General features: G+C 38.0%; 1 protein-coding gene across 1 annotated transcript in view; it reads left to right on the top strand.

Moving 5' to 3' along the window:
- The window catches only part of Nup358 (Nucleoporin 358kD), a 343,965-nt gene that overhangs the window by 197,980 nt on the left and 132,453 nt on the right, over window positions 1-13,532 (top strand). The window contains exon 18 of the mRNA XM_067157834.2: window positions 3,423-4,483. Coding sequence (XP_067013935.2) covers window positions 3,423-4,483 — 1,061 coding nt within the window. The remainder of the gene's footprint in view (window positions 1-3,422; window positions 4,484-13,532) is intronic.

Genomic DNA, 13,532 nt, shown 5'->3' with positions numbered 1-13,532 from the left:
CTCGCTGGGATGTAATCCAGGCTTTTTTCTGCAAGTATTGCGGAAAAACACTGTCTCACCCCCCTAATTCAGGCTTACTGTTCATTGCCATATTTAGGATTACGCCTAAAAATGCCTTGAATTCAGGAAGAGTAACATCTATACATGGCCTCCAATTAGACTCACGTCTGAGGGGCGTCACCTTTTGAATGTTTACACTGGCATACCAGTTAGTCTCGTGCAAATTGTACGACAATGTCTCGTCACACGTAACTATTCTCATTTTGGTTCCGTATTGAAGTTGACGTATGTCTCAAATATTATTACAATATTATAAGTCCACCTGTTCAATACGATACAATACAATATGATCCACTAGCGTTGCTGAAACAACCCGACGTACTTAATACGCACCGTACGAAAATACTTGATCATTTCTTCCTACTTATGTTTCAACGGAATTCTAACATCAACTTCACTGTCTTTTAAATCCAATCGACTATCAACATAATTACTGACATCCGCTAGCTTTGACATACGTTTTATCATTAGCAACGCCTCTACAAGAAGTTCCATTTTCTTTTCTACTTTCAGATATACCAACCGTATACATTTTAACATGTTTATTACGTTCACACTTCCGTTTTAAATAACGGACAGTGATTTTACCATCTTGGATTCAAACTACGGGAATTGAAGTAACATCCCCCTTTGATGATTGTGTTTACATTCAACGCCATCACAGTCTTAATGATATTATAAAAAAAAGGATCCATTTTAGTTTTGAACTCTCAAAATTCATGTTTAACCACGTTTTAATCTTCAAAAACAGTTAATTTACTCTTTTTTAACATACTTTGGTGCATTATCGTTGTTTTAGATGTTATTGTATAATGTTTTACGAAATCATTTTTCAACATTTTAACCTATAATTTATAAGATTAGGATGACTCCATATGTATTTTTTTAAGATTGATATAGGCTGATGATGCCCGTAAGGAGGGTGAAACATGTACCATTGACTTTTATGTATTATGTTAAAAAAAAAAAAAAAAAATTGACCATATGGATCATATTGTATTGTATTGAGCAGGTGGACTTATAATATTGTAATAATATTTGAGACAAATGTCTCGTCAGTCATGAATAATTGGTAGAAGTCAAGTTCACTGTTAGGTTTAGTCCCTTGCGGTGGCTTATAACCTGACATACCTTCGAATGGGGTTCTTTTAAATTCCAAGTCCTTGTCACGGTATTCCCTCCAGCCACCCAGTAGAGGTACCAGCACTGCCATTTAGCATACTTTTCTCATTATCGGGAACTTCACTCAACTCACCAGCACAATCTCGTTCTGCAATATTTTCCTCACCACTTAATTGAAAATCTCATTATCGTTGAAATAAAAGTCACTTTCATCTAAAAGTGCTATTTCCTTCTCATGCTGCTCAAACGACGCCATGTTGCTGAGCAAGGGCGACGCCATGTTGCTAAGCAACGTCTGTTTACAAACTCGCATGGTCTTCAAAGAATTCGCACAAAGCCTGATTTCAAAGAAATAATAGCTATACATGGCTTCAAATTATTGTCGAAAGATGGCAGTAGTTTACGGAACCTTTAATTCATGGGTGCGTAATGCGACTGAGTTATACAGGGAAGAAAATCTTGGCTAACATTGCCCGGCATAGGATCTACGCAGGATACTCTCGTTGTCGGGCATGGCTCGCCGCGTGGGTGCTAGGGGTTAATGTTCATCATTCATTTTTATTAACAACTGAAGATCATTTCAGGACATTTGTTTTTTGATTGAAATAATTTTTATTTTTCATTAAAATCCTATTTCATCCATCTTGGGTTCAGAATAATTATTTTTTTACAATTCAGTTTAACCCCTCAGCGTCGCAGCCATTTAAATAGCTTCCTACCCCGCGGCCGGATGAGATTTCAACTACGCGCGACTGAAATACATCGATTCACTTAAAGCGTTACTGCAAGTATAAGAGTAGCCCGATTTTCACGAAATTTGGAATTTCTTATGACAGAACTATGTACATGCAGATAATTACATAATTGTTTCACATTTCCTTAGTAATTTAGTTCCGTGTGATAGAGTTCGAAGCACTCTTTGAGACAGGGACTCAAGTCACACTCCTGGCAGCAATACACTGACACCTTCTTTTCGCAGTGTTTTGAGCACAGGATACAATGTCTCTGAGGTTTGGATTTCCAGCTCTTGGGTGCTAATTTCCTGATAAAATATCTTTCCTGCAACCTTGGAATTGTATTATCTTTTGCGCGCCGGCCTTGAATATTTCTTTCCGCTCCCGAGTGAGCGTATTTTGTAAACAAACCTATTTGTCTCTGTGACCTGTGTGAGTATTATTAGAGATTTTAGCAATCAGAATTCACCGTTGAAAACTTCTCTTTGACCTGTATAATTATCTATAGTCTCTTACACGAACTTTCCAAGTACTGTTTCCTCCTCATCGCCACTCTCATCATTTACCACTGCTACATCATCTATTTCATTATCACTGCTGCTTATACTGTCACTACTACTTCCGACTAAACTTTCATCTGAATTATACAATATTTCAAGCACGTTACTGTCAGTCATACCACGGCTTGAGCGCGGCGCGTCACACGGACTGATGAAGCTGCATCGAGACCGAAAGCAACAGGACGAAACTGAATGAGGGGAATAACATTTATGACGAAACAAACCAACTCGATACATATTTCAGATAAAAGGTCTAGACATCGTCTTTCAAGCGAGATATATACCATGAACAACTGGTTCTCGTATCGTATGACAGAAAGCAGCACTAACTGATGCCTATACAGAGCGCTCGTGGAGAGTTATGAAAATATTACAAGCCGAGAAATAAAGACAAATATAATAAATAAACCGCACTCCCAATGTACAAATAGAGCAAAGAACATCACACGAAAGACAAACTTCTCAGATCATCATTTCTTTATTTTATTCTGTGGGAAAGAATGAAGCAAACAGACTTTTAAAAAAGAAAGAGATTAGTGCTCAGACTTATTTGACAAATAATTATCCTTGCAAAAACAACTGCATTATAACGATTTTTCAATTCTTATTTACAACACTGATAAACCCGAAAATGTCTTCTTGGAAACAAAACAATTTGCATATCAGTAACTCCAAAACTCTTCGCGCTATAGCCGTAAATGTGAAACCATGTATGGGTCTATACCACGTATAGAGGTCGGCGCTGAGGGGTTAATGTAGAAATATCTACTTTATTGATCCTGATTGGCAGATTAATGGGTTCCAGGTAAACAGGATTTTTATCTGATGTTCCTGAAGGTTTCTGATGGATAAAATAGTCAGTTTGTATAATCATTCCTTTCGTTTAATCTACATGATGAAAAAGCAAACTGTTTTTATTTCATTTTGCTGAATTTCTTTTCCGCAGGTGGACAATGAGGACGATTTGTATGTATTTGATGATGATTACCCTGAAGATGTGAACGCTGCCACAAGCCATCTGAATCAGTATCAGCCATTCCCTCCTTATCCGAATTACCCGGGATACCGACCAATGTCAGGAATGCTGGGCGGCAGCACCGTAGCTTACGGGCCTCCTCCACCAGGAGAAGCTGGAGCGGGTCCACCGCCACTCTTACCACCTGGATCAGCAATGGGTGGTTTCTTCCGGAATATGGACCCAGCTCTAATGTATCCACAGACTTTGGGATATTACAGTCAGGGTGCTCTTCCTTTTTCGGAGGGTCAGCAGTTACCAGATTTCCGTGGAGCTCCAGGGTTTTCAAGATTGGGAGCGGCAGCACCTGCAGCAGATTCCCCCAATCTCCACAAGTTAGCTCAAACTCCAGTGGCACCAGTGAATGTTGTGATAACGTCTTCCGATACTCTTCCTACGACTGCACCATTGACCCAACCAACTCTGAGTGTAACAATACCTCCACAGCATAGGCTAGGTACTCCCCTGGTCCATACAGTACCTGTGCTTGGACCCCCAGTCTTGCCTCCACCACCACCACCTCCAGTTGTGATGAGCCTTGCAGCCACCCAACAAGCTGCATACCCACAGCCTGTACCCTCCATAGCTCCGACAGTGACTGCCCCCACTTCTAGTGCTTCAGGTGTGCCTCATGCATTCCAGATTTCTATGCCACCTCAAGCTCAGCTACCAATTGCGTCCAGGCTGGAAAAAGGTGCTGCAGCTCTTAGCCCAGTGCTTCCCATCTCAACACAGACGTTGTTGTCATCTGTACCTTCACCTGTTTACTCGGCAGTGGTTCCCGATAGAAGCCCAGCCAGTAAGGAAGCTACTCCTAAGCAGCACAGGGTCTCAACTGGCTCTGCCACTGGTGAAGAAGAAGAAGGGGTAGAAAATGATCATGATCCTTGCCCAGATTTCCAGCCTGTTATTCCTTTGCCCGCAGAAGTGGAAGTTAACACTGGAGAAGAAGATGAGAAAGTGATCTTCGAGAACCGTTGCAAGCTCTACAGGTAAGGTGATATAGGAAATAAATTGGCCAATTTAGACTATTTGTATTCATTTTAATTCATTCATTCATTCATAATTTTTAAGTTTATTTATGCACTCTTAACAGAGTTGAGGCTCTAATTAAAATAGATCAATGGCGACCAAGACTTGGTGCACCTCACGTGCTATCATGCCCCAGAAGAGTGAACACGGCTGGTCAATGCTTCTGCTATCCCTCACAGCTGTGCATGTGTGCATGCAGCCTTCCAGGAATTAAGCCTTGCTCAGTTTGTTTGGAAGGCAGTTTTTTTTTTTTTTTTTGGTATACTGTAATGGTTAGTCCACACCAAAATTAATAAACAACGTTAACGAAACAGCAGGAAGCACTGGACTACAGTGGCTATACAGAGCCCTGAATGTCATATGAAAGGATGAAAGGATACCTGAAGATTGGCAGCAAGGAAGCATTGTACCACTACAAAAAAGGAAATAGGAAGAAATGTGAAAATTATAGAGCTTTAACCCTCTTATCAGATGGTCTAAAAGTAATGGAGAAAATCGTAGACAAAAGACTGAGGGATATAATACACACAGAGGAGGAACAATATGGCTTTAGACCGAATAAATAATCAATAGACGTCATATTTACAGTGCGAACGATAATGGAAAATCATATGGAAAGGAACAAGAAAATCATATTCATATTTTTGGATTTGGAAAAAGCTTAATATACAGTTTAGAGAAAACATGTGGGAATGCCTGCTGAAAAGGAATGTACCAAAATTGTTAATTAACAAGATAAAAATGTTGTATCATGAGAGTAAAAGCAGTGTACAAATGGGGAGTGGTGGCAAAACATTTTATACAAAAGAAAGTCTCAAGCAAGGAAGTGCACTGTCACCATTATTGTTTATTTTACTGATGGATGAAGTCATAAAATGTGTAAAACAGAGTATCAGTAGTGATGAAGTGAATGCTTTGGTATTTGCAGATGATGTGGTGATTTGGGGAAAGGGAGAAAAGTACAAAGGAGACTGGACTTTTGGAATGAAAATCTGGAGAAGATTGTAATGGTTATTAGTAAAAAGCAAAACAGTAGTCATGCACTGTGGAAAAGAGAAAAAGAGAAGCCAAGTGAACATAGGCGGAGAACGGTTAGAGAATGTAGAACCGTTTACATATCTGGGTAGCATTATTAATGGAAGTAATGAAATCAACCCTGAAATTAATAACAGACTAAGTAAAGGTACAACATTTTATCAGGTCAGAGAGCTTTCATGGGATGACAAAGTATCCAAGAGAACAAAATTAACATTATATAAACAGTATTTCATACCAGTTGTAACATATGGACTAGAAACACTGGTAACTAATAAGAGACGAGATAATAAGATCCAAACAGTAGAGATGAAATGTTTAAGAACATCGGTTAAAAAAACAGAACGGATAGAATTCAAAATATTAAAATCAGAGAAGAGCTAAATATAGAACCGTTGGTACAGAAGATACAGAAAGCAAGACTTAAGACGGTTCGGACATGTAAAAATAATGGGAAAGGAACGGGTAGCAAGAAGGGAATTGGAAAGAAAGTTAATGGAAAGTGACCAGTTTGAATACCGAGGAGAAAGTGGGTGGATCAGATTTGGAAGGACATTAGAGAAGCCGGATTGGATGTGGCAGAAGTAATGGAGCAGGAAAAGTGGAAGGACAGAAAGGAGTGAAAGAGGCTTATTAACCACACCCAGGCGACTGGAGTGGGACATTGATGATGATGATGATGATGATGATGATAACGAAACAAAGTTAATAAACAATGTTAATGAAAACATTTCTCAACATGTTAGTAAGCTTTTGTTAACAAACTTCAACATTTTGTCCACACCAAAATAGCTGTTTGCGAGGTTACAGTTCATAGGGTCAGGAAGAAGGAAATACCTGCAGCAGCAACAGCTTTCATTATTTTAGCTAGTACAATTAGAGAATAGGGCAGACGCGAAGTGTGGCAAAGAAAAGTGCTGGAAAGTCAAGTAGAATTTAAGTTTGGAAAGAACACCTATATCAGGCCCTTTAATTCATGATGCAGCAGCCATCAAAATTCTCTTGATAATGCATTTATGTATCGAAGTGAATCATGGACGATAACTAGCTCAGAAAGAAAGATAATAGAAGCTTTTGAAATGTGGTGTTACAGAAGAATGCTGAAGGTGAGACGGATAGATAGAATCACAAATGAAGAGATACTGAATCGAATTGGTGAGAGGAGATCGATTTGGCTAAATTTGACGAGAAGAAGAGATAGAATGATAGGACACATCTTAAGACACACAGGACTTGTTCAGTTAGTTTTTGAAGGAAGTGTAGGTGATAAGAATGGTAGGGGTAGACCAAGGTATGAATATGACGAGCAGATTACAGCAGATGTAGGATGCAGTAGTTGCGTAGAAATGAAAAGGTTAGCACAGGATAGGGTATCATGGAGAGCTGCATCAAACCAGTCTATGGACCAATGACTCAAACAACAACATAGAAGAAATAAATCATCGTATTCCGTGCTACGAATCTGCGTGCTCTAATTGCGTCCTTGTGCATGTGTGACGAAAACACAAAGTTAATGAAAAGTTTCATTCACAAAAGTTAAAGAAATTTTATCAACGTGCTCAGAAAGTTATTGAACACACTATTCTTTCTATTAACATACAGAAATGTTCATGAACATTAAGTGTTCATTAACAAAGTTAATGGAAACATTTTGGTGTGGACGCACCTTAAGAGAATTATCTCTTGTCCTTATTGTGTTCCAAGGGTTGAAAAGGAAACCACATCCTTCCAGTAATGTTTTTTTTTCTTGATCTTTGGCAAGAACCTTCGTTTTGCAGATACGTAACTGCACTGTGTTTCTGAACATTGATGTTTGCTACCCACATTACAGTGATGACAGTGTTGTAAGTCTGGTTTTCAGTTCTTCCAAATAAACTCCAAATTTTTCAAGTAGCTGATGTATTGTGGGGTAGGAAGAACCTTCTAAGAAATTTATCAGTTTTATTTTTTTTGTACTGCAGTTGGAGACAAACATTACTGGCTCTTTAAACAGTCTTTACTTTAGTCTTTGTCATATTTTCAAGGAACTTCATTCTTGAGTTATTTTCTATCAGTTCTTTAAGCAACTCCATGAAATCCTGATAATATTCATCAACATCCAGAACATATTTAAACCACATACTTGATCTTATTACAATTGGAATTAGTAACAACTTCACTTTATCCAAATTATCCCCATTCTTCCTTCTAAAAAATTATAAATACATGTTTGTTTCCTCATATTTAGTGAGCTTACTTTCACTTTGGATACAAGATTGTTCGGTTCATCTAATTCACTTTGGAGAAAGAACAGATTTTGTTTACGTTATGGGCCCAAAATTGAATTTTTACAAGACCTGTTATGTGTTGGCAGATTTTGTCATGTATCTTGCACTGTGTTACATACCCAATCATCTTATCGAAACCAGCACTCTACCTGTGTTGTGTGTCAACAGTGGCTCTCGAACACATTTGCGTTGTCGAGCACCGCAGAAGTTGCCAATAGTATTGTAGGTTCAGCAAACTATTTCAGGATAGAGAACAATGCAATATTTTGAACACCCAGTGCATCTTCTTTTTGGTTGTTTCATTGCTAACTAAATATCAACAACCTATTCTTTTGAAAGAAAAAAAGTCTAATATGAAAAGTAGAGGTTCTTATTGACAAGTGAAATCACTCCTGCCAAATAAACTGAAATGATAAGAATAACATATGTTACATTAAAAAAAAGAAAGTATTTATCTTTGGTGGTGTAAAATGAACAAATTCACTTTCTAAAGAGATTCTATAATATGATTGGATATTGTACATTTAAATACTTCTAAATTTTCTTTGAACACTGAAGTAAACTCTTTACCAATCGTGTCACCCAGTGGCTGATGATTGAAGAGGGGCTGCACTGTTTCATGAATTTACTTTCCCAGAGATGGTTCTACCAGCTGCTGGTAAAGACGCAGGTAAATTACCAGCCATGTGAAAGGCTATTTCTGTCCGACATCTGGGTAATGCTAACGGCAACATAAATCTTTTGTTAGCTGAAGAATAAATTATTGGGCACTTCAAGGGTCGGGTAAACTTATACTAAGAAGTATTTCTTGAGGGCCATGCACACAACCTATACCCCATTTCAGATTACGTCAATCAACAAAAGCAAATCAACCCATGTGAGCTTTGCAGTACTATGCACATTCAAACAACCTGTAGCTAACACGTTCTAAGAAGAAAACGCTATTTACACAATCACCAGAATGAATGAATGAATGAATGAATCAACCAACGTAATATTCAATATAATTCTGAAGATTGATGTACTCACCAATGTAACCGGTGGAAGAAAGATGGGTTACTCGATCCCCTCCGTAGAGTTATTACTGTCTGTAATTATCTTAATCATAATGGTCACTAGTAAATATATCCATATTGGCAGCCAATATATCACTAACAGGTAACTAAATATGAAAGTCCACCTTAACACTAATATGAAATTTGTTACAATTTCAATAAAAGGTCTGGGATTTGTGATGGTATTTGAAGCCACTGAAGAAGAGAACTTTGGCTCTTCAAACATATTTGGTGTATTGAAAATGTAATGAATTTCATATTAATGTTGACAAGGCGGACATTCATCCTTAAATGTCCTTTTAATGTTATATATTACTGAGTCGTACACGTTTATTACTATCTGTTCAATGGCATCCACTATTAATCAGTATATGTCCCACGTTCTCGTTTCTTCCATCTCAGTGACGTGTTTCTCACATTTTGCAACGTTGAGTCACTAGATCCATCCCTTCCAGCACCAGTTTTCTTCCTTCCGCAAGGATGAAAGTTTTCTTGTTCCGCGCCACGTGACCCATTGCTGGGCTCCACACACTTAAATGGATTCAAAGAACAATGGTACAGTGGTAATCTTAAAACTTGCCTTCCTGTGTGCAATGCGTTATCATCTACCCCATATATGCCACACGAGTCCTTACTATCCTGTGGGATTACCTTAAGAAGTTCCAACTTGACACCGTTCATTCATAAGGGTTTCCCTTCTTGTACAGAACTTGATTATATCACCCTTTCTCCACGATTGATCGGGCAGTTTACCATTTCTAACCAAATGGTAAAGCACGTCCGTAACAGTAACTGCATTGGCTTCAAGACGAGTTAGTACCCTCGTAAACCATTCTTTGAATATATCTCCATTTCCTTGTCATAGTCTTTAGTGGAGTTAGATTTGAAACTTAATAATACTCCTTCCACAAAACCTTTCTTGTTGCCAGTGTGCGTAATAATCAAGCTTTTCCCCTTCACCCAAGGATTCTTTAAGCTACTATCCCTTCAAGAAGTCGTCCATACCAAATTTGTTATTTGTATCACTCCATATTATCTCACGGGTGTGTCCTGAATTTACAAACGTCTCATCCAAGTACTAAATTGGTCTTTCCTCCTCCCGAAACTTTATAATTTGATGGAAATAACGTCTTTGCTACAAAACTGTGGAGAGTTGCATGTGAGAAAGAGGGAATGGTTTCATCACTGGTCACAGACAGTTAAAATTTTGTCAGTTGTTGGTATTTCATTTCTAAAGAAAAACCTAAGAACTTTTCACCAAATTGCGTCCTGTGTAAAACAATCATATTTGTCTGATAACTTCACTTACCCCCAGTATAACGACTGTTCCTACAGTTGCAAGTTACTTTTCTAGCACAATAAATTCTAGTCCTAGGAATGCCAGTAGTAGCGGCTACTAACCTTGCCACATTCTTGAGACTACCAGAATTTGCGTCACTAAACTTCTTAAAAACAGAACATTGCTTTTCTCCATTTCTCAGTGCTTTTCTCTTATGCTTTAAGTGAGAATCTCCACTTAACTTCACATAGAACTTAACAAAGTTAATGTAACGGTAAATAAAAGCAGTTAACTAAATCTTAAACACCGCTAAACAAAGACTGGAGTGTCTTGACTCGATTGAAGCTATTTCAGTTACGCCATCAGGAGCTGGCTGTTGTATTGAATACACTTCAGACATTATTCCAAAACTGGTCTACCACTATTTAAAGTGCCGGCTTTTATTCAGAGATCTTCAAGGTCAACAATCTGCTAAGTCTACTCGTATACTATCAGGAGTGGTTTCAAACTAGTTTTGGTGGGTAATTTAACTCATTTACTTTATTTGAGGAAATTGTCAGTGTTATTTGCAGTCTGGTGTATGTTTAATGTTTTATTTTCTCGGTAACATCTTAGGTGAATAACCCTGTAGAAAAGAAATAAAACAACAAAACACACGCAACTCATACTAAAAAGAGCAAATGGTGATATGGAGGGGAAAGCTACAAAGTGACATGATTCTGAATTTTTTCTTATTTATAGAAGACTTTCTAACGTTTCTGTCCACTGCTATTGATTTTTTGCCTGGGCCTAAACACCCAGAAATATTATGAGGTGCATAAAAAATCTTATGTTAATACAGAAAAAGGATATAAACAAAATTCAAATCCGCAACAGTCGGCTAATAGGGATAGAGAAAAAAGACGAAGTGAATATTTATATCAATTAACTCAATTTCAGTTCCACAATCAATGTAGGACAGCAGTTAGAACGGTCCTTCACGAAAACAATGAACAGTGTCTGATTAATTCTCAACATGTATATGGCTATTTCCATGAAATATTAGGGTACGGACATAATTCAGTGAGAGAAAATTACCCCCCAAAAGTTAGCGAAAGTACTCAAACGGTTCACAATGACACGTTCAATGTTGTTATATCTAAAGATGAAATACAGCTTGCAACAAGTAGAATTGTGGTCGACACTTCACCTGGACCTGATTTTGCCATCATTAGAGCTATTAAGTGACATAGCTTCCGCGATAATCGCTACAATAGCCACTCGTATGCTTCAAACAGGACAGGTACCACAGTGTTTTAGAAAGGCCAGACCGTTTTTGTACACAAGGGAGGTGCTATTGATGACATTGCAAACTGGAGACCAATCACAATCTTTTGTATTGTTCGGAGAGTAATCGAAATAGCTCTTGATAAACACCTAAAAGAATATGTTGCTTCTTAATCCACAACCGGTACACACATAAATACTTCTACCCTCGATTCGGTTTTAAATTCCGCGAAACTGAACAAGTGATGTAACAGTGATTTTTGTAGATGTCAGAAAGGTGCTTGACGATGTTGGGCACCATCATTTACACGAGACATTGAGGACATTAGGAGTTCCTGAGAAATTAAAGGAATTTATAGTTAATCTCCAGACAGGAGACACTACAAAAATAGAAACTAACTGAAAAGACAGCAACCTTAAGTCTAAAAAGGGGTGTTATGCAGGGCTCGCCTCTTTCTACCTGTCTCTACAATCTATCAACAGGTCATATTTTAGACGAACTAACCGAAGACTCTCTCACAAGCCACTATGGATATTCTTTAGTACCACATCTTCCACCTTTAACGATCATGGGTTTCTCTGATGACTTGCTTGTCATAGGCAATAGTTGAACAGCAACACTTGAGTTCTCGAAAATTGTCGCAAGGAGATTTCATGGAGTTCTCGAAAATTGTCGCAAGGAGATTTCATGAAATAGTGCTTGACATCAACCCAATGAAATCTACGGCAATCTGCATCGAACGCGGAAAGTTAATCGAAGACCCAGCTGAATTTAAGAGCTACGATATATCAAGTTTGCAACATGGAGAAACAATCTGCTATCTGGGAGTTAACTTTTTGAATGAAATAATTTTTCAACCTACACAGGAACTTAAAAAGTTACAAAATAAAATGGAGAAATTGATTTCTTGTCCGCTATTACATGCTGATCAGAAATTTAAAGTAATGAACACAGTTATATGCCAGTCTCTCATATACCCATTCCTAGCTATCAAGCCAGAGAAAATTCTGAAAAAGTTACTTGCTGATACAGACGTACTAACACGAACTGCTCTTAAGGAAATTCTTCAAACACCTGCAGACATTCCTATAGTCAATACTGAGAAAAAATATAAGGGGTTGGGACTCTTGGGAAGCGCATTTTCAGCATTAACATCTGTGAGGTACTATTAAGCTCAGATGACGAACACATCCATGGTACAAGAAATCTGAAAGAAGAAATAACTCTCACTACAATCGCTCAGCGTTTCTCCATCTGACAATTTGCTACATCCTCGCTTAGAAATAACTGATGCCAGAAAGGTGAGAAGTGTACTGAGAGAAAGGGCACTCGGTGAATTGTGTAACTGGCAGCAGAAAGGAAGAGGTCTGTTTATACAATGAATATACTTTTGCCATCTCCTGGATTCGAGACAATGAAGGCTTGTCATGTAGTGAATGGTGTAAGACAATTAAGATGACGGCAAATATTTCAGCAGTCAGATCGGAACCAGGAAGATCTCAGAACGATTCCCTTTGTATAATATAATTATTAAAATTAATGTCGTAATGGTCCACCTTTTGAATACTGCAATATGTAATATTCTAAATTGCATTACTTAGGGACTAGTTTCGGCTGGGGCTGGCCATCTTCAGCCTTAATGTAAAACATCTAATAACTAAACAAATGTACATGCACACAATTGACATAAATAAAATGAAATGTCATTTTGTGTATATTTGTTTCCTTTGATTTATGTCGATTGTGTGCATGTACATTTGTTTAGTTATTAGATGTTTTACAATAAGGCTGAAGATGGCCAGCCCTGGCCGAAACTAATCCCTAATTAATGTAATTTGTAGTAATTACAATTCATTATGGATCAGAACCATGAAGTTTATATCCTATGATTCCCTTTGTAGGCGCCGTTTCAAGGAGACTGAAACTCTTGCGCGTATTCTGGGATATTGTCCTCATGGTGAACTTTTAAGGAATATGAGTCATCATAACATCTGCTTGTTGATTGTGACAACGCCGAAAGACCATAGCTTCAAGGTATTTGAAGAGGTTCATAGCTCAGCGGTCAGCAGAAACCAGAGAAGGATCGACATCATTGCGTTCAAACAT

This window comes from Anabrus simplex, chromosome 14, assembly GCF_040414725.1.
Source record: "Anabrus simplex isolate iqAnaSimp1 chromosome 14, ASM4041472v1, whole genome shotgun sequence".
NCBI classification, from domain to species: domain Eukaryota; kingdom Metazoa; phylum Arthropoda; class Insecta; order Orthoptera; family Tettigoniidae; genus Anabrus; species Anabrus simplex.
This window is presented reverse-complemented; position numbering and strand designations above follow the sequence as displayed.